A 22,777-nucleotide genomic window follows, 5' to 3' on the forward strand; every position below is an offset into this window, starting at 1 on the left:
GAGACGTGTTATCTTCTTGAACTTCTCCCTTGCGTATTCTTTACTTCCTCAAGTTGCCTTTTCTCTGTTGGTTTTGGTTCTGTCATTTCTTTCTCAGACGTCTGTTGAGTCCTGTTTGCTCAATTTTAAGAGTGGGGCTCTAAAGCAGAATTTCTTAACCAGTGTGCAAAAAGCGTTGCAGTTATGTGAAGATAATGATGGTGTCAGCCCTCAGAGTGGCTGGGCAGGATCTGGGGAGGCCGGGGCGCCCTGTCCACCTCTGGCCTACACATAACATCATCTGTTTTCCCTAGAGTAATATGATATTTCTACGTGTGCTGTGACATGAGGAATTTTAGAAGTCCTGCTCCAAAACGTCCTGGCAGCTCAGAGCTGGTAGCTTGGGCTTCTTGACTGTGGGTGTCACTGTTGTGCGATCAATGGGTCATTGTCCTGGGGCAGGTCTATGTCCATATCTTTAGATCTTCCTTTCTGGGCTGATCCTCCAGAAGAGTCTTCCAGTTTCTTGTCTGGAGGATATGTGTCTGGTGTCAGCATTTTAGGAGCAGAATTGAGAAAAAAGACTGATGGTCTCGGCATTCAGTGGGTACAACTCTCTTGACTCAGGTTTTGGTGGAGGACACCCACCCTCAGTGTGCCTGATATCCCCCTGTCCAGAGACACCCACTATCGGTTTTATACTCCTCAGAATATAAATCACTTGTCCTCCACTGGAGTTGAGGAGAGCCTTACTAACTGCGGTGGAGTTGTGTATATATGCAGAAGGAGGATCTGGGAATTCAACTGTTTCTTAAGAGTCTGCCAATCCGTTCTTCTGTTTTTAGCTCATCTTTCACCCTCCTTCCATAGCTTTCTCCTGCTACCAATTCCGAGCCTTTGCAGGGGGTTTTAAGTGCAATTTAGGTTGTGTCTTAGCTTTCCTCCTTGCTAAACTAGGAATATCTTTTAAACCTTGGGTAAGATACAGTTCTTAAACAAAACACAAAAAGACATTGACTATGAAAAACTATTCTTCAAGTTGTTCATCACCTTAAAAAAAAGTGCCAAGTCTACCAAAAGATTAATATCAAGAACATAATAAAGAACTCCTACACCTCAATACGAGGAGGACAATAACTCAATAAAACAATTAACAAAAGACTTGAACTGAACGTGTGTTTCACAGAAGAGGAAACACATGTGGGCACAGACATGAAGAGATGTTCAGCACCTGAATAATGAGGAAAATGCAGGTCACAGCCGCAACGAGAGACCATGTTTCACTCATTCAATTGGCAGAACTTAGGAAGTGTGACCGATTCAAATGTTTAGTCTGTGGGTCCATGGCTTCTCTTACACATATTACATGAGGCTGTAAACTGGAATTATTCTCCAGTGACTTAGGAGAATAATTGAGCATTCCGCTCCCAGGAGTACACCCAAGAGAAATTCTTTTATGTAGTACAAAAGGAGACATAGACAGGAATAGTCATAGCAGTACTGTCCACAATATCAAAGACCTGGAAACAGCCCAGAGGCCCATCAACAGGACAGTAGAATATTATACAGCAGAAAGAACAAAAGAACCAGTGTGACATGCAGCAGTGTGAATGGCTCTTAGCAATATAATACTAAGTGAAAAAAGTAACTCCCAAAAGATTACAGACAGCATGAAATACTTCTATAAAGTTAAAAACAACTTTAAATTAAATATATATTTATCAGTGAATAATAAATTTATGTATTTTATGTATTATATATATTTCATGGATACAATAATAAAAAAGAAGCAAGGGAAAATTGAACATAGGATTTTGGATAATAGTTACTTCAGATGGGAGTTGATGGGGAGGATGGTTGGTTAGAAGCAGGTTATTGTCAAGGTCCTAGTTTTTTGTTTGGGTTGGTAGATTTGTGGGGTCCTTGTTACATTATTGAATATAACTAGTTAATTAAATACATAAAAAAATGAGCTGAAAGGGGCTGGGTTCCCAAGGTGAAGTAAAGTTCCTTGCTCACATGGATCTTGTTCTTTGTCTGTTTTGTTTGAAACCTGGAACAAATGTTTTGTAGTTGAAAGTTATAAAAAATGTATTGATCTAAAGTCAACAAACCAGGTTTTCTAGGTGGGGTTCATATACTGTTGAGTGTCATATACTTTATAGAATATTTAGTGCATAGATATTTATAGCTATTTCTGTTCTTTCATAGAAATTTTACATTTTTTTCCCTTTCTTAGGACAAAGTTATACTATAATCCTCCAAAAGATGATGGATCAACCTATAAGATTGAACTTGAAGGGATATCGGTAATGGTTATGAGAGAGATCCTGGATTACATCTTCAGTGGGCAGGTATGATGAGACACAAAGGAAGGAGGACTAAGTAGAGGCTTCTCAAGCTCAGGGTGAGGGTCTCCTTTCATCCATTCTGTGACCAAGTATCCCTGTCATCTCCATCTTCTGTCATTGTGTGCTTGACTAGTATCTCCTACTGGTACTGGCACCCAAGAAAAGAAAAGCAGACTGAGGAAGACCCTACCCAGCCCCACCTTCTGTTTTTACCCTTCTGAGCTCCGCTTTCCAGCGCGAGAGGTGAAGAACACCAGATGCTCCCTTCACTGCTGTCTTTTTGTTTTAAATCTTGATTCCAGTCTTGCTTTGAACCCACACTGTTGGGGAACTCGTTCTGTCTCCATTGCATGGGAATGGGAGTTTCCTTGGGTGGTGGCACTTATTTTGTAGAAATACAGAGTTCCAGATTCAGACAAATGACAGGCACCTGCATCATATTCATGAGGCCTTGGTCCTGTGGCCGCAGTGGGACCAACATCCCTGTTCCACCCCCATTCTTTCTTTCTGCTTTCTCTTTACCCTCTGTACCCGCTTACATTTCTGGGGATTTAGTGAAACCCAGGAAGAAGGCAGTAAGTGATTAGACTTCGTTCTTTTTCTTTGCCCTCCTCTGACCCCCACCTCCTATTATGTGATTTAAAGGACTCTTAAGAAGGCTCTGAGGTGTGAACCGGGGCTGGTTGTTTTAACAGGAAGACGTTAGACTCTCCTACATTTGGTTACGTGAGAATGCATTTTGTCTTGTCTCTTTCTAAGAGCTTGTTTCCTGCTCTCTCCTTTGTTCCTTCTTCATCTTACTTTACTTTTACTTTCCTTTTCTTAAGGGCTGTGTCTCCTACGTGGTTCCTAAGTATTTTGAGTGTAGTGCTTACTTCCTCTAAATATATTCATTCTGTCCAGAGTCAAGTTCAGTGTTTGTCATCCTTTTTGAACTGTTTGGTTTAATTTCATCATATCTCTTTTCTCTAAACATTAGGTGGTGGGTATGTGGATGTAAGGTTCCATGTATGTGTATGACTTTTAAAAACATGAATTTAGATTAATTTTGAGACACCCCTTAAAATACTGGAGATTCTCTGTAGCATCACAAAACCAGGCTCAAGACCAACCCATTGTCTAACTTCTAAGATAGATTCAGCAGCAGTGATAACAAGTTGTGAGCCAGCAGGAGCATATTCATGTTCAGGCTTGGATGTGAAACTTGAAACCTTATTTACAGATCAGCTTCTGTGTTCTGTTCCCAATTTCAATTAATTATGGTTTAAAGACCATAGTTGCATCGTAAGTTATAACAAACTCCTGATTGTGGCAGTTTAGTTTTATCGAGATGGAATTTAGTATTTGTTCACACACCTGTATTTGAATAGTCTATAGCTATCCACTGTGTGTGGCTGATAATGTGTCATCTGAATGGGAAATCTCTCCTTACTTGTGGCTTACTAGACACACCTCTTTCCACGGTTTTGTTGCTCAGTTTCTAAGGTAATTGGCAACTACACATTTTTTTGGTATCTGTGGCATGAAACTTGGTAAAACGTTTCTTGACTGTGCTCTACTCGGAAGCCTCTCCTTCACTCTTCTGAGTGGAGGACAAGTACCCATTCTTGGGGAGAGTCTGGACCACTTGTGACTGTGGCAGTATTTTAGAGGCCTGTTTCTTTACATCGCCTTACTGTTGCATGGAAAAACTGTGATGTGGGGAGAGGAAGAAGCATCAATCAGAAAATTAAATGTTCATAATGATTAAAAGAAAGAAAAACTTAGGGATTTATTCCAGAAAGTAGCTTTGAGACCGAATTGTGTCTATCGCACTGAGTCTGAAGTTCGGGATTCGGGATGAGGCTCCTCAGGCTCCCTCTCCTCAAGGGGCGTCTGTCGTGTTTGGCATCCTGTTTAGCAAGAGAGTGAAGTATATGTACTTGGAGGCGAGACTATCGTCAGTTCCGGTGCTAGTGTTTCAAAAGATCACCTTCAGTTCACCATAGTAGGCAGAACTTCCCATTTCCTAAGCATTTCAGTCATTCAAGCTTTTTCTGTAAATTAAGTGTGGAAGTGAGCAACATGAACCGTTCACCTTGGAAGGGTTATTGATAGTTAATGTCGGTAAAGCAGTGAAGTGCTGGGAAAAATTAACCAGCCACGCACAGCACATGTTGTTCGAACGTTCCTTGGTGTCCTCAAACTCTTCTTGGAAAAAGGTCCTAGGTTGAACCATATGAAGTTCCAGTATTCACTTATCTTTGACCTACAGAAGTGGACCTTTCATGTGGTTCAGCCTAATAGATTAGCGGTTTGGGTTTTAAATATATACATTCAAATATAAAATATTTATGAACTCTTGCAGATCCGGCTAAACGAAGATACAATCCAAGATGTTGTACAGGCAGCAGACCTGCTCCTGCTGACGGACCTTAAGACTCTGTGCTGTGAGTTTCTAGAAGGCTGTATCGCTGCTGAGAACTGCATCGGGATCCGAGACTTTGCCCTGCATTACTGCCTGCACCACGTCCATTACCTCGCCACGGAGTACCTGGAGACTCATTTCCGAGACGTCAGCAGCACAGAAGAGTTCCTAGAACTGAGTCCACAAAAGCTTAAAGAAGTGATTTCTCTTGAGAAGTTAAATGTTGGCAATGAAAGATACGTCTTTGAAGCAGTCATTCGATGGATAGCACATGACACAGAAATAAGAAAGGTACCTGTAGTTTATCACCGGGCCTCGCTTTACGTTTTCCTTACCTCTTTCCTTTTATTTATTTATTTATTTTTGATCCAAATTACGGATGTTTTATCTTTCTCCTTCAACTTGAAAGACTTAGAAAGTTGTGATCTAAAAGATACCTGTGAAGCATCTTCCCATAGGATCATGAAAGCGGGAGTTGGTTTTTCAGACCAGTCTGCAAAAGCCCGCCTTAACTCATAATATAGCAAAGAAAATATTAGTATTTGTAAGGAACATAATATCCTTCGTACGTTGTTTTGAATGGGAAAATGCATTTCGAGCGTAAGTTGCAGATGATAGAAATGCAGAGTCCCTACTCTCTCTTTCAGCATCCGTCCCTCCTACGCTGCTGGGCCGGCTCCTACAGGGGGCCTGATGCAGCCATCAGGGTGAGCTCTGGCCGAGGGGAGGGCTGTGGGCCTCAGGAGCTTCTGGTGCGAGCTCTCCCTGGGATGATTGACAGCACTCAGGGAGAAAGCAGGAGAGCACTCTGGAGGTTTTGCGACAGTGCTGTTCCAGGTGGGAACGTTCTGGGAGTGACAGCCTGGGCAGGAACGGTCTTAGAGAACACCAGGCTTTAGAATTAAACTCTTAATACATTGCGGGAGGGAGCACAATCACAGGGCTTTAAATCCAGTATTTATAAATTAAAGACTAGCCTCAATTACTGTATTCAAAATTAGAAATATATCAGACTTTAGAGTAGTTTTCAAAATGTACAACTGCATTGTTCATTGTTCTTGATAACTGTTGACTTATGTTTTAATGATTACCTTGCACTGTTTAAATTCTGCAGACCTGTGGGTACATCTGTTTAGCAACAGGTCTCAGCCTAGTTAGTCCAGTTAGCATTCTGTTTTCCACACTCGTTGGTAAATTAGGAAAGGAGATAGCAGGGTTTCCAGCTTGCTGCATTCACTGAGACCTCCGTCAGCAGCTTCTCCCTGATTTTCTTCTTAAAGTGATGAGGTTGCTGGGGAAACAAGAGGCAGTTCTTCGTCTTTGGTTAATCTGAACTCTGTGTGTAAAGACTGTTGGCTTTTATAATGTGGGATATAGAAGAGTATGCTTTAAAATGACTATTTCAAAACCAAGAGAAACTAGTCATTAAAGAATTTCCCCTCATGAATGTTGAGTGCTGCAGTCAGTTCGTTCAAATTTAATGACTGAGCGTGAAAAGTGTATCATTCATATTGTACGTGTTAGATGGTTTTTAACAACAATGACTGAAGAAATGATGATATAGTACTCAGAGGATTTTTTTGAACTTTGGCTTTTCTGTTACAATTTTAGTTTTCCTTAAGTTGGAAAATGTATTTTCTAAACACTGTGTGTCGCGTTCTCCCTTGTTTCTCCCCATCCTGTCGCCCCCTGCAGGCCCACATGAAGGATGTTGTGTCCGCGCTCTGGGTTTCAGGGTTAGACTCCAGCTACTTGCGGGAGCAGATGCTGAACGAGCCCTTAGTACGAGAGATTGTCAAGGAGTGCAGCAACATTCCGCTCAGCCAGCCACAGCAAGGGGAGGCAATGCTGGCAAACTTCAAACCGCGGGGTTACTCCGAGTGCATCGTGACTGTGGGTGGAGAGGAAAGAGTGTAAGTAGGGGTGTGAGTTATTGGGGAGGTGGTAAATGGGAAGGGATATTCCCATGTGAACAAGAATTCATAATATTTTTCAGTATCTAAGCATGATAACACTAGATTTTTTAAATGCTTGAAACATTCCGTAGAGCAGTAAAACCAATCATAGATATTATAAGCAGAACTATATAAAACACGTTAACTGCTAATCAATTATTTATTTCCTTAGCTCACGGAAACCGACAGCAGCGATGCGATGTATGTGCCCTCTTTATGACCCTAATAGGCAGCTTTGGATTGAACTGGCCCCTTTAAGCATGCCAAGAATTAACCACGGAGTGCTCTCAGCAGGTACCATTCTGTGGTAAATTTTACTTAAACACGAGATCAAGTAATGTGTAATTTCAGAGTTGTACAGAATGACTCAAAACCTTTTAAAGATATGATTTTATTATCTCTTTATGATGACATTTTCAGTGTAGCTCTAGCTTTCAAGACACTGATGAAGAGAAGAATGTCTTCTGTCAGTCATTATTGTTCCCAAATCTTTAATACGTAGCTATTTTTAAGACTTTAGTAGAGGAGCATAGTACTCGAGGACTTCACTGATAGAAGAGCAAAATGCAGTGACTCCTAGCACCGGTTAGCTGTGTCACCATACCTGGAACACAGAAGTTCTTTGAGCCGTGATCTTTGCATCTTTGGAATTCATGCAGTTTAGAATTACAATATGTAATTATATGAGAAATGAAAGTGTCATGTAAAAAAATTTCATATGAGACTAGAAAATATTACTTACATTAGCAATGGCATAAGGTTATTTTACTGCAGAAACTGTGGTTTACTTGACCTCCACAAGTTTGAAAACAGCTCCCCGTCGTTAAACGCTCTCACTCAAGGAGTTGATAGGAAAGGAAAGGTTGCACTCGCTGCCCTACCGCTGTTTGCTGTCTTTCTCGTCACCTTGGACCTGCCTTTCTGGATTCACCCCACAAATACCATGTCACTTAATTCTAGTCAGCACCCCTCCTGGAATCCTTATTGAATGGTCTCTGCTTGCCCACTAACATTACCTTAAAAGTCTTGAAAGCTGTACCACACTATCCCGCACCACGTTGTAGAAATGTCTAAAGCTATACTATAGGATAGAAATGGAACCATTTTATGGGCTCCAAGATTTTTGAAGTTATTGTCAATAATAAACAGCTGGATGGAATGGTGCAGCCAACAGGATGTGCGTCTCATTTCCTTGTTCCGTCTTCTCAGAATTAGCTTCCTCAAGTTTCCCTCCCATACTATGTACACTTTTTCATAATTTTCACACATGCACACCTGCCACAAAGGCTCCTATATCACTAATTTTCAAAGATTTCCTAGAGGGGTTGGCATTTCAGAAACTCTGAACGTTGAGAGAGGAATTGTGTCCAGTTGTGTTGACTGAAGTTGTGAAATGAGCAGTTCCTGTTTATCCAGCCTGTTCTGCATTTCTTCTTTTCTTGCCTTTTTTTTAAGTGATTGAATTTTTTGTCATTGAATTTTTGCCTCTCTACCAGTTTAGAAGTTTTATTTTTTGTTTGTATTTCTTTGAAGGTTACCTTATAAACCACAGCTGATATTAAGTTAATGAAAGCCTGACGTTAATCATACATTTATACTCTATTTTTTATGTTCCACAGTCGTACAGTGTTAAATACATGATTATTTATAAATAAATATTTACATATATACATATACATTTGTTTTATTAATCTGTTTTATATGTATATCTATAGGTAGTTTAGTTTTACCCATGTATTTACTACTTACTTTATTTTTTCTTCCTTCTTACTCCTCAGACCTGTCTAGGATAATTTTCTTTCTCTCTGAAGTTCATCCTTTTGAATTTTCTTTAATCTGGGTCTTCTGGTAGCAAACTCTTATATTTGTTTGTCTGAAAATGTCATTATTTTGCTTGCATTCTTAAGGGATATTTTTTCTGGGTATAGAATTGTAGGTTGGTGTCTGTTATTTTTCAGCGCATTGGCAATGTCTTTTCACGGACTTCTGGTTTTCATTGTCATTAAGTCAGTTTTCAGTCTAAAAATCTGTCCTTTCTCTGGGCTGTATTTAAGTTTTTCTCTCTGTCTTTGTTTTTCTGCCATTTCACTGTACTGTGCTTAGGTGTACATTTTGTTTGAAATTTTACCATATTTGGGGATTGTTGGGCATCTTGATTCTGTGCCTTTGCCTTTCATCTCATCAGGAAAATTTTATTTGTTACATCTTCAGATATTGCCTCTGCTCTCTTCTCCTCTCTCTCTCTGCTTTTGGAAGTCAGATTAAGCGTGTCTAGACTTTCTACTCCATCCTCTGCCTCCTCCCTTCTTTTTGTTTTGTTTTGTTTTTCCATCTTTTTGCCTCTCCATGTTGCCACGTTTATGATTTCTTTTGATTTATCTTCCATTTATTGAATTCTCTCTTTAACTGCGATGCATCTGCCATTAAGTCCATCCATTGAATTTTTTATTTTATCTCTGTTTTTTTAAATTTCTGTAAATTCTCTTTAAACTTTTTTCACATCTGCTATGTCACTTCTGTAGTCCCCTGTTCCAAGAGTTATCTTCAAATTTGTCTTTTATTTTTTAAACACAGTAGGCATTGTTGTTTTATTGTCTTTCTGAGTATCCACTATTTGAAATTTGAAATCTTTGAAAGACTGCTTCCTCTTGTCTGCTTCTGCTGGTTCTTCTTCAGAATCTAGTTTCTTAGTATACCTGAGAATCTTTGGCTGAGTGCTAATCATTTTGTTAAAAATTATTTGTAGGAATAATTTGATGCTTTAAAATCTTAGCGTGTTAGAATCTAAAGCTTAGGTAAAGGTACTTTCTTCCGTGGAAGTTTGGCATTTGTTTTTGCCAGTTGCCTGAAAACACTACTAATTTGGAATTGCTGTAAATCAAATTCAAATCTTGAGATTTCCTCAGTGAGCAAGGAGATTTAAATTGGTTTCTGGTTCAGGTTGGCTTCGTCCTGTGAGTTAGAACTCTGGAGAGATTCTCCTGCCAGAAGCCACATTCTCTGTGGCCCTGGGATTTAGATTTCTGTCTTTCTCATCCCCTCCAAGCCATTAAAAGGTTGAAATTTTCCCAGATTGGTAAAAGTCCTCAAAGCAAAATGGTTTCTGTGTGTGCTAACCTCTCTAGGTCCACTTTTCCTTTCCGTTTTGCCATATTGTCTCGTTGGCTTTTCTCTTAAGAGGATTATTTTATTTTAAAAATGTTTTATCCACCAGTTTAGCTATGTTTTGCATTAGAGTTGCTAGAATAACCTAATTCACCATTACCCGAAATAGGAAGTTCAACAATTACTCTGAGATCCTGTTTTGAATGCACAGTGCACCCAGATCTGAGTGCTCCTGGGGTCTTGAATGAACAGATGTGGGCTGTGGTTCAGAAGCTGTGTGAGAGTCATAGAGGCTGGGGAACAGAGTAGGTGACCTGAGATAACCCGGAGTTGCTTGGTGACCGAGTAGGTGGTGTCACTCTTCCTTTTACGCTGTAGGATAGTGGGAGTCCACTCAAAGGTACTAAGTGCAGTAAAATGGTCAGGGTGACTCACAGATTTGGCTCTGTCACCAAGGAGCAAATGAAATGTGATAAAGATCTCGAAGCCATTGTTGTTGTCAGAGAAGGTTTCTCCACACGCAATCCCTACAACTATGGCATTTGTATTTAGCAGGAGGTGGGTGTCGAAGACGTAAGTTTCAACTTTCTTGCGTGTCTCCTTTGATCTTTTCAGAAGGATTTTTGTTTGTATTTGGGGGCCAAGATGAAAATAAGCAGACCCTGAGCTCAGGAGAGAAGTATGACCCAGACGCAAATACGTGGACTGCATTGCCACCTATGAACGAGGTGAGACATGCTTGTTTCATTTGTGTGCCGTGTTTCTTTTTTCCCTTTATCATTACTGTCTGTTTTGCGTTTGAGTATACGAAAGGAAGTTGCAACCCTCCTAGCTCTCCTCTGTGCCGTCCCCCTGCTCAATCTGACCTCGAAGTTTCTCAGACCTTCTAGGAATGCTCTTGCCTCGGGGCCTTTGCCAGACACCCCGTGGCTGCTGCTTGCTTCCTTCAGTGTTTTTCCATGTCAGTAAGGCCTTCCCTCTGGCCCCTCAACTCTCCTGTCTCCTCCCCTGCTTTCTTTCTCTTCATTCCATGTAGCACCTTCTCACCTACTAGGTATTTTTAAATTGTTCACACAAACTCTTTGACGGCAGGGGACTTTTTCTGTCTGTTTGTTCAGCGCTCTTTGTGCAGTGCTAGAATAGTGCTGAGCACAGAGGGGGCACTAAGGAAGAACTTGTCGACGAGTGAATATGAAATACCTCAGGCTTCTGTCACTCCAGGTGGCCTTAGCACAAACCTGTCCTGCCCGCTGCCTCTCCAGCCAACAGGCAGTCCTGTTGCTGTGGTTCTTGTCTCTCATACATCAACTTAGAAACGCTTAATCATAGCCCATTGTTAACCACACATAATTTTATTGAGCCAGAAAGTAATAGTTATGTTTCTTGTTGTGAGCTATTGTGAGTAAAAAGTAACAATTCTGCCAGTGAATTCACCTTGCGTGTAATTCCCCTGTTCTAAGAAATTCCTGGACTTGTGTTCTCTGTCTTTTGTGACAGAAGAGTGAATTGCTAGGGAAATCTGAGATATTTGAGAGAGCTGGTTTTGAGCCTGGCACTTCTTTGCTGGGACTCTGAAATATAATGATGTCTGTCATTTTTATTAAATGTATAAATAGCAGCTTTCAATATGGTAGTTGGCGTTTTGTATATAAAGATCATTGATGTCTTTGCAGGCAAGGCATAACTTTGGAATTGTGGAGATAGACGGGATGCTGTACATTTTAGGAGGAGAGGATGGTGAAAAAGAACTCATTTCCATGGAGTGTTATGATATCTATTCTAAAACCTGGACAAAGCAACCTGATTTGACCATGGTTAGAAAGGTGAGAACTGTATCTTGTGATTACAAATTGGATTTTAAAGTTAATGTTTCTTCATTTCCTATGTATGCCTTTTAAGACATTTGACAGTGTTAAAAGAAGTAACGTTGTAGGATCCTAGCTCTGTAGGTAGCTTGCCTTCACTGTCACCACCCCACACCAAGACAAGAGATGGAGTGTGTGAGAGTTCACCCTGACGGTGGGCTCTGCGTGGCACCGCTGTGCCCAGGGCCCACACCTGATAAACTCCTCGTGAGTGTACTAACCTAGGAAGCAACCAGATCTTCCAAACCTGTTTTCTTACTCCTCGTGCAGGATTGGGGAGAAACATGAACTGACAGGTAAAGAATGACATTGCTTACTGAGTAGAGTGAAAGCAGATGGTTCCCCTTGGCTGTTTAAAGCAGTCTGTCTTTATTTACGTCCCTGATGCTGGCAGGGGCTCATCAGGAAGCCAAAGCTTTGTGCAGTGCTGTGGGTAGACCTTTACTCCTAGTAGGTTCTCTCACTGTCTCTGCCCTTCAGCTGAAGTATTCGGGGCAGGAATTGAGTGACATCTTGCTCCGTGGAATCTGCATCTTGGGATCTTCAAGTAGTGGTGAAAGATTAGAGAGACTGGAAAGCTCCTTTAAAAATTATGGTTTATTTACTTATCTCACTTAGGGAAATGCTGTTAGATGGAGTTAACCCTTTTCCAAGGATTAACAGTACATATATTACCTTGCTTTTCTTATTGTTAAAAGCCTTGTTGTAATTTTGGAAAGCACCATAGTTTAAATATCTTACAGTGATTTCTAGACAAGTTAATATTTATTCGTCTAACTTTAATAATCAATGTTGCCTCCCCCACTGTTGCTCTCTCCTTTCAGATCGGCTGCTATGCAGCTATGAAAAAGAAAATCTACGCCATGGGCGGAGGATCATATGGAAAACTTTTTGAATCTGTGGAATGTTATGACCCGAGGACCCAGCAGTGGACTGCTATCTGCCCCCTGAAGGAGAGAAGGTGAGGGCACGCGGTGTGGGCCTCACAGCCTCCCTGCACCTGGCTTTTGCCTTCCTTTCTTTCACGCTAGTCTTTTGTTTGACTTAGCATTGAATTTGTGTAAAGTTAAATGAATAATCCATTTTCTGAGAAAGGAAGACGCACATATTCATGCAACATTGAATGTCGCAGAGCTCGGAGAAGCGGGAGAGGAAGTCAGTATTTGGGCCACGAGCCGTAAGCCCAGCACCCACTCTGCTCTGTGTGGCCTTGCAGGTTTGGCGCTGTCGCCTGCGGAGTCGCCATGGAGCTCTACGTGTTTGGGGGAGTGCGAAGTCGCGAGGACATCCAGGGTGGTGAGATGGTGACCTGCAAGTCAGAATTCTACCATGATGAGTTTAAAAGGTGATGACGAGTGGCTTCAGGGAGCTTCTGCGGCTGCTGCTTTAGGCTCTGAGAGTCATGTTTTAGCTTTGCTCAGTTACGTTTTCCAATCTCTTCACTGAATCATGTCATCTGTTTAGGAGGTATGGCTACTGCATACTAGATAGTTATTCAGTGACTTCAGAAGTATGGGTAATTAAAGCCGTAGAAAAATGTTTCTAAAATGTAGATCAGACCTTGACACTTAGTTGCTTAAAATCATTCACTGACTCCCTTTGGCTTCTGGGAGAAAGGTTAACTCCTAACGTAGCGTATATGGCCTTCTGTGATACGGCGTTTGTCTGCTCTTCCCACTCAGTTCAACTCTGACGCTTCACTTGAGTCCCACTGAGTGACTTTTTCCCTCCAAAACATGTTAAGATTATCTCACCCTGTGCTTTTGTACTATTCCTTTTTGCCTAAAATTTCCCTTCCCATGTTTATCCAGTTAAATTGACCTCTTTGAAAACTCTCCTTATTGTCACCACCTAGAGAAAGCCTTCTCCTGTCTCCCAGTGTGACTTAGGTTCCTCAGTCTGTGATCCCATAACATCTGTGCGTCTTTCCCTCTTAGATTCTGTTAGTCATAATCTCCTTCAGGGCAAGGTCCAGCTCGGTCAACTTTGGATGCCAGCTTCTAGCATGGTACCTGGCCTGTATTAGACGCTCAATAAGATGCTGATTGCATGGATGGAGTGTGGTGGCAGATATTCGTAAGCCATCTGACAGGCTGCCATATTTGTCCTGTGGAGTCAGTAGCATCCTTCCACCCTCCCTGTCTTCCCTTCCCTCACACGTTTTATTGTTGTAACCACTAAACAGGATTTTTATTGCAGTAAGCTGTTCAAATCCTGCAGGGAAACAGCCATGCCAAAATTAATCTTGTGATAGTATTTCAGTCATGTTGCCAGAAGGGGGTGCCATAATGTAATGTTTAATTTCATATTATTTTAGAGTAGGGCAAACAATGAGCAGTTACCAACGTTTTAGAAATACATATAAATATTACCTAACTTTTAATGTATTTTACATTTAGAATATTTACATAGCCCGTTTTTTTCCCTTCACTTACGGGGATAGACTATCTTAGGAAAATTCATGAGACAAAGTGTGAGAGCAATTTAGAGAATGTTTGCTATGGTGGGGGCAGAGGGCAGAATTTCAAAGACTTTTCTACACTTCTCTCCTTAATGTTTTACGGTGAGGGCTAACTGTCTGCGATGTGAAGTAGTACATTAATTTCCTGCCCGGCGGAACCTCCAGACCGTCTGCCCAACCTCATTAACCAGCAGTGCTCAGCGTGTTTGGTTTCTGATAAAATATTGATATAAGCCTTTTTCATAATAACCGAATTACTGTTTAGACAGTGCGAGCTGGAAAGCTGCAACTCTCTCACTGCTGTCAAGGTTCCTTATGGTTTTTGCCATTTTCTGTCCCTATTTTTGTTGTACAGAACTTAAATCTGTCTGTAACGTTTCTCAGTCTGCCCTTGATATGCTGTATATTGTTGAACCTTTGTATTTCCATCAGGTCGTTTCATATTTATAGTTGATAAGCTTTAGATGTAAGTCTGTTACTTGCTTTCAGTTCATAATTGTTAAACAGTTGCTCCTTCCGAGCTCTTTAAGAGCACTTCCAAATGCAATTCCTGTGTCATTAGTTTCCCTGTTCCTGAGCTCTCCAATGTTAGTTCATACACAGAATGAAGAAAGCTTAATTTCTCTTGTCAATATAATATGTAGATTCTTACTTGTTTAGGTAACGCTAAACACACACGGAACACTAAAGGCCATACATTCACTCACTCAACTCATCCAGTCTTCAAAACAACCCTCTGACATAATGCTACTCTATTTATTCCTGTTTTTCTTATGAGGAAACCAAAACACAGAGAGGTTGAGTAAAGCGCCCAGAGACACACAGGTAGCAGGCAGCAGAGCTGGAATTTGAACTCGGGCACTCTGGCGCCAGAGTCCACCGTTTCAGCCACTGCACTATATTGCCTTAAAAATATAGACTTTCCCGTAAATAACTATAGAACAACGATAACATATTTTTGTTTCTTACAAGAACAGATGCTTCCAAGTATGTGTTATTGGCATACTCTGGAAACTGTTGCCAGATGAGCAATCTGTATTAGATTGGAGACCGTTTATTGTTTTTAAGTAATCTCGTGTCTTTCCTGCCTTTGTTCCCTATTTTTAGGTTAAAACTTTCCTGGAAAAATGCCATATCTTATTATTTTCTATGTTTCTAACTAAAAACAAAACTGTTTGAAGGAAAGCAAAGAAATTGCCATAAGACACACAAATCGTAGTAACAACTTAATATATTCAGAATGACAGCATCTCTGTCTCGGTTCCTGTGTCCTGTTCTTTTACGAATACCACCATCCTGCCAGTCATCCAGACTCAAAAAAGGTCGTCTTTGGTTCTGTCTTGTGCCTCACACCTCATCCGTCGCCAGGTCGTATCTTCTTTTTTTAAACTCTGTAATATCTTTCGCACTCACCCCCCTTCTGTTCTCTGCAACAACCCCAGTGCCCTCGCTCTTTGCTATGTCAGTGTCATTAGTCTTCCTCACCAGTCTTCTAATACATTTCACTTACCTGTGCTTTTGAAAGATTAGTGTGGCTTGGATCATTTCACACTCCTGCTGAGCATTCTTTGTGTTCCCCCATTGGGTACCAAATAAAGATAATAGTATTTAGCCTCCCACTGGGACTCCTCCATGATCTGAGACTAAGAAAGATTTTCAGCTTCTTTCAGTTCCTTCCTTTCGCGTGTCCTGTACTTCAGCTCACTTCTTATAACCATCCTGTGTTCTGCCTCTGTGCATTTGCTCAGCCTTGATGCCTCCCCTTTCATTTTTGTGGATAAATCATGTTAACTGTTCTTTGAAGTCAAGATCTGTCAGTTTCATCTTTTGATCCCTGAATGTATAATTGAATAGACATACTTGACAACTGGCAGAATCCACATGTTCTCTGATCCATGGGTTGGAGGCCATTATGGTAGGAAAGGCTAAGTGGGAGTCCCCGGAACTCTCCCTTCCTACTGAGAGAGCAAACTAGAAGCAACACTGCATGCCTGAGGAACGTGCGGAAGTTAGTGCCGCCCTCAGAGACTTGGAAATGCGAGAGTGGAGCTACCTATCATATGCTCCCTTAATTCACTTAGAAAAAGTGGAAAGTTCAGGTGAAGTTTGGAAAATAACTGTACTTTCATAAACTTAATTAGGTGTTTACACTGATCGCAGATTCAGTCCCAGATGTAGTATCTTTATGCAAATGTTGTATTTTTATGCAACAGAATCCCTGACCTTGGTATGCAGCTGTTGATGTAGCTGCTGCTTTTCCTTCCTACCAATTCGCAAGGACCACCAGAAGCAGTTTGCTTTCACCTGGCAGGGCCCACAGTACTCCTGCACAGTCTCGCCTCAGGGCTGTGTCAGTTCCGCCACCTGCCATAATATGTTTGCAGAGATTCTCATGATCCTGATGGTCCGTTAAAACATCGTGTTGCTCTATCCCATTACATTATCCTGTTTGGATCTGATGCTTAGGGAGTAGCAAATACTACAGATGCCTTTGTAAGACATGTGAACACGAGGATGGAAGATGAACCCCACTCCTGACAAATGGTTCAGTCATGGTCCAGTCAAGAGACAGAATCCACACCAATGATCTGAACGGGGGAAATTTAACCTACATAATCATTAACTAGAAAGAGGGGGTTACCTGCCAATGGGTGAAAGAAGACTCTAATGAATGCAGAAATAGCTGGTGTAGGAAGTGCCGCTACTGCCTTTGGGGCTGAGAGAAGGTACCCTTAGAAGGAGCAGGCTGGGAGGAGTCCTCCCCGCCCTGCAAGGCTGGGATGCACCTCAGTGGAGGAGGGCGTGCTGTGGCCCACAGCTCAGCAGAGCCCTGGGGTGCGGGAAGCTGCCAGCTGATGGCAGAGGACCTCGCTGAGGGTGAGCACCTCTGGGTCTCCTGCTCCCTGGAGGCAGCATTGTGGTAGGAGGAAGAAAAAAATCATGCCGACCCCAAGAGAGAGGCCCTTTCCCCTGCCCAGCCGTGCAGTCCCTCCAGCGCCCTCTGTTGACAAAGCCGCCGCTGCGTTCATCCTTTCAAAGAACCAGCTGTCGTTGCTTTTCTCCATTGTGTGTTTTCTGTTTCATTGGTTTCTGCTCTTATCTATATTGTTTCCTTCCTTTTACTTACTTTGGGTTTATTTTGCTCTTTCTACCCTAGCTTCTTCAGGTAGAATTTTAGGTTTTTTCATTTCTCTGCTGAAATCTCCTATCTTTTCCTCACAAGCGTCTTTTCCTGTCCCTTACTGAGCTTAGTTATGGTAGCTGCTGCGTTCAAGTCCCAGCCTGATAGATAATCCCAGCATCTGAGTCATCTCAGAGTTGGCGTCTGTTGATTGTTTATTCCCTTGAGAATGGGTTCTCATTTTTCTGGCTCTTTTTTTTGTTGAGTAATTCTGGATTGCATCCTGGACATGGTGAGTGGCACGTCGTTGGGGCCCTGCAGTCTCTTACTGCTTCAGAGTGTTGCTCGGAGAGTTTCAGCAGGCACTGGACTTGGGCAGACTCAGACTGCAGGCTGTCACACCTGCAGCTCAAACCTCCGATCAGTCCTTGAAGCCTTAGGTACAAGCATGCCTGGTTCCAGGGTCAGTCACAGGCTTGAGAGGAGTGGGTACTCATACATTTAGGGGTTCTTCTCTGTGTCTCATCTTTCTGAGACCACCGCACATTGGCAGTCCCGGTTGCTCCGAGACACTGACTCCAGTGGCCAGAAAGAAAGACAGGGTTTTCTCTAGGAGGTTCAGCTACCCAGAGGTGCTGCCCTCCGGCTGCCTGCAGATAGAGCTACCAAAGAATGGAAAAATTCTGTGTGGGATGCTAGTTCAACTAGCAGCTTCTTCCCCAAATCTGCCTGCTTTCACTCGGTCTGCAGAGCCCTCAGGCAGTTGTTTTCCTTATTTTGTCCGGAGTTTGCAACTGTTCCTTGCAGGAGGGTCAGCTTGTTAAGAGCTTCTTCCTCCCAAGATGCAGACACCTCACTAAAGCTCTTCCTTTCCTTCTCTCTGCTCTTGGTTGATTGCCCCCCTCTTTGTAGCTCACTCCCTCTCTCCCTTTCTCCCTCTCCCTTTCTCCCTCTCTCCTCCACTCCTTCTCTCCTTGCCTGTCTTTCCCTCCTACTCCGCTCTCTCTGAAGCTTGCTGCTGTGATCCATGCTGTATTTCAAAGGTTCCTTCTCAGGGGCATTCTCTTAATTCTGAGTTACCATCATTGTGGCCTCCGAGTCCTGATAAGCCCATGTTTGAAAGCATTATAACTAAAGGCATACTATTGCCTTGTCCATTACAAAAATTACTACCCCTTTATGATGCCTGCTATGTACTAGACACTATGTGAAGTACTTTGCATTGGTATTTCATTTCATCCTAATAACAACGATTTGAGGTTGTTGATGGCATCTGGTATCCGCACTTTACAGATGACGGTACAGAGACTGGGTTAGCTAAATTGTCCAAGGTCAATGGGGTGATAAATGGTAGAAAAAGAAATGCAAGATCACATGCCTTTTATATCTTTTTATGAGAGGGAGCTAAGACATGATCCAAGTAAGTTTTCGTATAGGTTGATTTCGTTTGAAGCCTCAGCATTATATAAAATAGATCACCTGTGATTATTTTTCTGAAACCCAGGAACTCTGAATCATTGATCTGCTTTGGACCAAATTTGATAGATCATCTACATAGACCAATTTCTTCAGCTTTGTTTAATTTTTCCAGGAAGGCATTACGTTAAATTCTCAACTCTACAAAATTATTCCAAAATATCGTTGTATTCTGTTGTGTTTTTCAACAGATAGTCTCATCATGTGTGTCTTCGTTTAGAAGCGCAGTTACTCTTGTAAGCGCACGTGGCCCGTTAATGGATTTGCTTGCCGGAGTTGCGTTCCTCTCCCCTGGGGTTGATCTTGGGCGTGTGGTTCAGCTGCAGGCGAGGCATCAGATACTCAGCAGCATTGTTCGGTTCGGAACCTGGGAAGAATTTAAGAGTCGAAGTTTAGTTATTTATGTTCAGCCCTGAAGACATAAAATGTGAATAAGCCAGTATTGTAGTTTGACATCTTCACACTCTCTCTTTCAAAGGCCTGTTCAGGTGCCCATTTTCACTTTTCAGTGGGAGCTCTTAGGTGTTTCCCTTTTCCTGTTTATTAGAGGCATGTTGGAGGCGGTGGCCACACTGTATTCCCAGTCCCCCCAAAGTGCTGGGTACCAGTCAACATTCAGATGTTAGAAGAATCAAATGTTAGGTGAAGGCGTTTAGAGATATGGCGGCGTATATTAGCTTTTCTTCTGAGTTGTTATGTTATCTTGGACAAATCATTTTGCTTCCATATTTCTTGGAATTCAAGACATGGAAGCTACTACCTTATAACAATCGGGAGAGAGTGTTCATTGAAATAGGAGTGCTGTTCTTAGTGAAATAATTTTACCTTTGTATCTAATGTTGAGATGCTCAGATCTGAGCCATTGGCTTCTTGGACACTTCATGGCAGAGAGTTAGAGATACTAAGAACAGTGCCTGCCTACCTGTTCACTCCAGAAATGCGAGCAAGCCTGGACTCGGGAGTTCTTAAGGGTTTAGATACATTTCCAAGGTGTGACTGAGGACTGCTATGACCTGGCTGTATTTTAAGCCATGAGAGGGAAATTGGTCAGATTACCTTGAGTGAACATTATTACATAGCAGAGTCTAATTGTTTTGTTTTGTTTTTTGAAGCCAAAAAAAAACCTTGTACTGGGAGCCGGCCCCGTGGCCAAGTCGTTCAATTCACGTGCTGCACTTCAGTGGCCCAGGGTTCGCAGGTGTGGCTCCTAGGCACAGACCTACGCACTGCTCATCAAGCCATGCTGTGGTGGCATCCCACATACAAAATAGAGGAAGACTGGTGCAGATGCTAGCTCAGGGCCAGTCTTCCTCACCAAAAAAAAACAAGAAAACCTTATATTTTGAAATAATTTTGGATTTGTAGGAAAGTTGCTAAAATAGAGTTCCCATAAGCCCTTCACCCAGCTTCTCCTAATGTTAACATCCTACATAGCTATAGTGCAGATATCAAAACCAGGATATTTACGTTGGCACACTATTACTAAGTAAACTGCAGACTTTACTCCAGTCTCACCAGCTCGACCCCTAATAGCTTTTCTCCGTCTGCTCCAGGATTCCATCCAAGATCCAACATTGCACTTCGTTGCTATGTTTCTTTGGTCTCCATGAATCTATGACAGTTCCGCAGTCTTTCCTTTCTTTCCTGACCTTGGTACTCTTAAAGATTATTGGTCACTTTTTTTAGAGGCTGTCTCTTAATTTGGGTTTGTCTAATGATTTATCGAAATTAGGCTGAGATTATACCCTTTTGGCAGGAAGACAACAGAAGTGATGCTGTGCCCTTCTCTGTACCACGTCAGGGAGAATGTGGTGTCAGGGTGTCTTAAAATTGGTGATGCAGCCTTGGTCACCTGGTTAAGGTGGCGTCTGTTGGGTTTCTCCATTGTAAAGTTACCATTTTGCCTTTGTAATTAATAAATATCTTGGAAGAGAAAATTTGAGAATATGCACATACACTGTTTCTCCTTCAACTTTCACCACTAATTTATCACCTATCTGTCCACGAACTAGCCTGCAGTAGTTATTTCTGTGGTGTTTGCCTAATAGTGATTTTTCTCATTCCTTCCGCATTTGTTAACTGGAATTCTGTAAAGACGACTTGTCCTTTCTCCCTATTTTTTTTAATGTATTTGATTATTTATTTTTATCAGTGTGGACTCATGGATGTTTATTTTATTCTGAGTTATAAATCTCATACTGTCATTATTTTGTTGCTTAATTTGTTCCAGCTGTGCCCACTGGGTGCTATTTCATACTGGCCCCGGTGTCCTTTTGATGTGCCCCTGTCCTTTTTTAAGCGCTTCCTATCTGGCAGCACAAGATGCTCCAGGCTCCTCTTGTATTTTCTGTCAGCTGTGGAATCAACCGCTTCTTCATGGAGCCCTGGATCCTTCTAGTGGTTATTAAATTGATTTTAAACAGACCTGCCAAGGCAATTTAGTGGGGAAAGAAACGTCTTTTCAGCAAACAGTGCTGGAACCACTAGATATCTGTATGGAAAAAAATGAACTTTGACTCTTACCTCATACCATACATAAAAGTTAACTTGAAATGTATTGTAAGACCTAAATGTAAAAGCTGAAACCATGAAATTTCCAGAAAAGAGCACAGGAGGAAAATCTTTGCAACCTTGGAGTAAGCAAAAATTTCCTAGAAGGACACAGAAAAGATGAACTATAAAAGAAAAAAAGGATAAATTGGAATTCATTAAAATGAAAAACTTCTGTTCTTCAAAAGGCTCCATTAGGAAAATGAAAAGACAATCTACATGTTGAGAAAAGTATTTTTGATACACGTATCTGACAAAGGACTTATATTCCACAAATATAAAAAGTCTTAGAATTCAATAAGAAGATAGAAAACCCAATTTTAAAAACAAGTAAACTGGGGCTGCCCCAGTGGCGTAGTGGTTAAGTTTGTGCACTCTGCTTCAGCATCCTGGGGTTCGCCGGTTCAGATCCTGGGCACAGACCTACACATCACTCATCAAGCCTTGCTGTGGTGGGACCCCGCATAGGAGAACTAGAAGCACTTACAACTAGGATATATGACTGTGTACTGGGGCTTTGGGGAGAAAAAAAAGAAGATTGGCATCAGATGTTAGCTCAGAGCCAATCTTCCTCACAAAAAGAAACAAAAAACAAAAAAAAATGAACGAGCCTTTGAATAGACATTTCACAAAAGAAGATACGTAAAAGGACCAATATGCACACGCAGAAATGCCCAATGTCATTCGTCTTCAGGGAAGTGCACATCACTAGTATGGATAAAATGAAAAAACCAACCATATCAAGAGCCGGCAATAATGCCAAGCAGTTAGAATTCTCATGCATTCCTACCTGGAATGCAGAATGGCAGAACACTTTGGAAAACAGTGCGACACTTCCCTGTTAAGTGAAATATACCTTTAACCATATAACCAAGCAATTCCACGGTGTCATCTTACAAAAAAGATGTACGCTCTAATGTCCCAGACAGCTTTATTCACAATAATCAGAAACTGGAAGCTATGTAAATGAGCATGAGCAGATGAATGGATAAACAAATTCTGGTATATCCATATAATGGAATACTGCTTAGAAATAAAATGAAACAAATTACTGATGCAAGCAACAGCATGGACGAACCTCAGAAACATTATGCTGAGCCAAAGGAGCTGATTGAAAAGTGCGTACTCTGCATGATTCAGTGTTTATGACATTATAGAACAGGCAAAACTCCTTCGTATAGTAACAGGAAGTAAACAGTGGTTACCCGGAAGTGGAGTGTGGGCTTGAGATTAATTGGCACAGCGCCTGGTGCTGTTGATGGCTCACCAAGTTTTGTCTCTGTTAGTCTTCTAGATGTTGTGGTCATCCTTTTGATTTCCTTAATTTTGTCTGTCCGTTTGTTTTCAGGTGGATCTATCTTAATGACCAGAATTTATGCATCCCTGCCAGTTCTTCTTTTGTGTATGGAGCTGTACCCATAGGAGCCAGTATTTACGTAATCGGAGATCTTGATACAGGTAAGAGTGTTAGGGTGATTTTGTTGGAACCGTCTCTTAGTGATTCTGA

The 22,777-nt window shown here is 41.6% G+C and overlaps 1 protein-coding gene across 6 annotated transcripts in view; it reads left to right on the plus strand.

The window, feature by feature from the left end:
• The window catches only part of GAN (gigaxonin), a 54,225-nt gene that overhangs the window by 25,571 nt on the left and 5,877 nt on the right, over window positions 1-22,777 (plus strand). For 2 of the 6 annotated variants that reach the window (XR_011436931.1, XM_023637377.2), the window contains exons 1-10: window positions 1,415-1,623; window positions 2,219-2,333; window positions 4,678-5,028; window positions 6,433-6,650; window positions 6,865-6,986; window positions 10,413-10,525; window positions 11,471-11,620; window positions 12,487-12,623; window positions 12,879-13,007; window positions 22,619-22,728. Coding sequence is in view for 4 of the 6 variants with exons in the window: in XM_023637377.2 (XP_023493145.1) it covers window positions 2,292-2,333; window positions 4,678-5,028; window positions 6,433-6,650; window positions 6,865-6,986; window positions 10,413-10,525; window positions 11,471-11,620; window positions 12,487-12,623; window positions 12,879-13,007; window positions 22,619-22,728 (1,372 nt within the window). In the remaining 2 variants the exon portion in view is untranslated. Of the gene's footprint in view, window positions 1-1,414; window positions 1,668-2,218; window positions 2,334-4,677; window positions 5,029-6,432; window positions 6,651-6,864; window positions 6,987-10,412; window positions 10,526-11,470; window positions 11,621-12,486; window positions 12,624-12,878; window positions 13,008-22,618; window positions 22,729-22,777 lie in introns of those variants that run through there. The other 4 variants (XM_070262096.1, XR_011436932.1, XM_023637376.2 and 1 more) reach the window with 4 other exon arrangements.

Source organism: Equus caballus, chromosome 3 (genome assembly GCF_041296265.1).
Source record: "Equus caballus isolate H_3958 breed thoroughbred chromosome 3, TB-T2T, whole genome shotgun sequence".
In the NCBI taxonomy this organism is placed as follows: domain Eukaryota; kingdom Metazoa; phylum Chordata; class Mammalia; order Perissodactyla; family Equidae; genus Equus; species Equus caballus.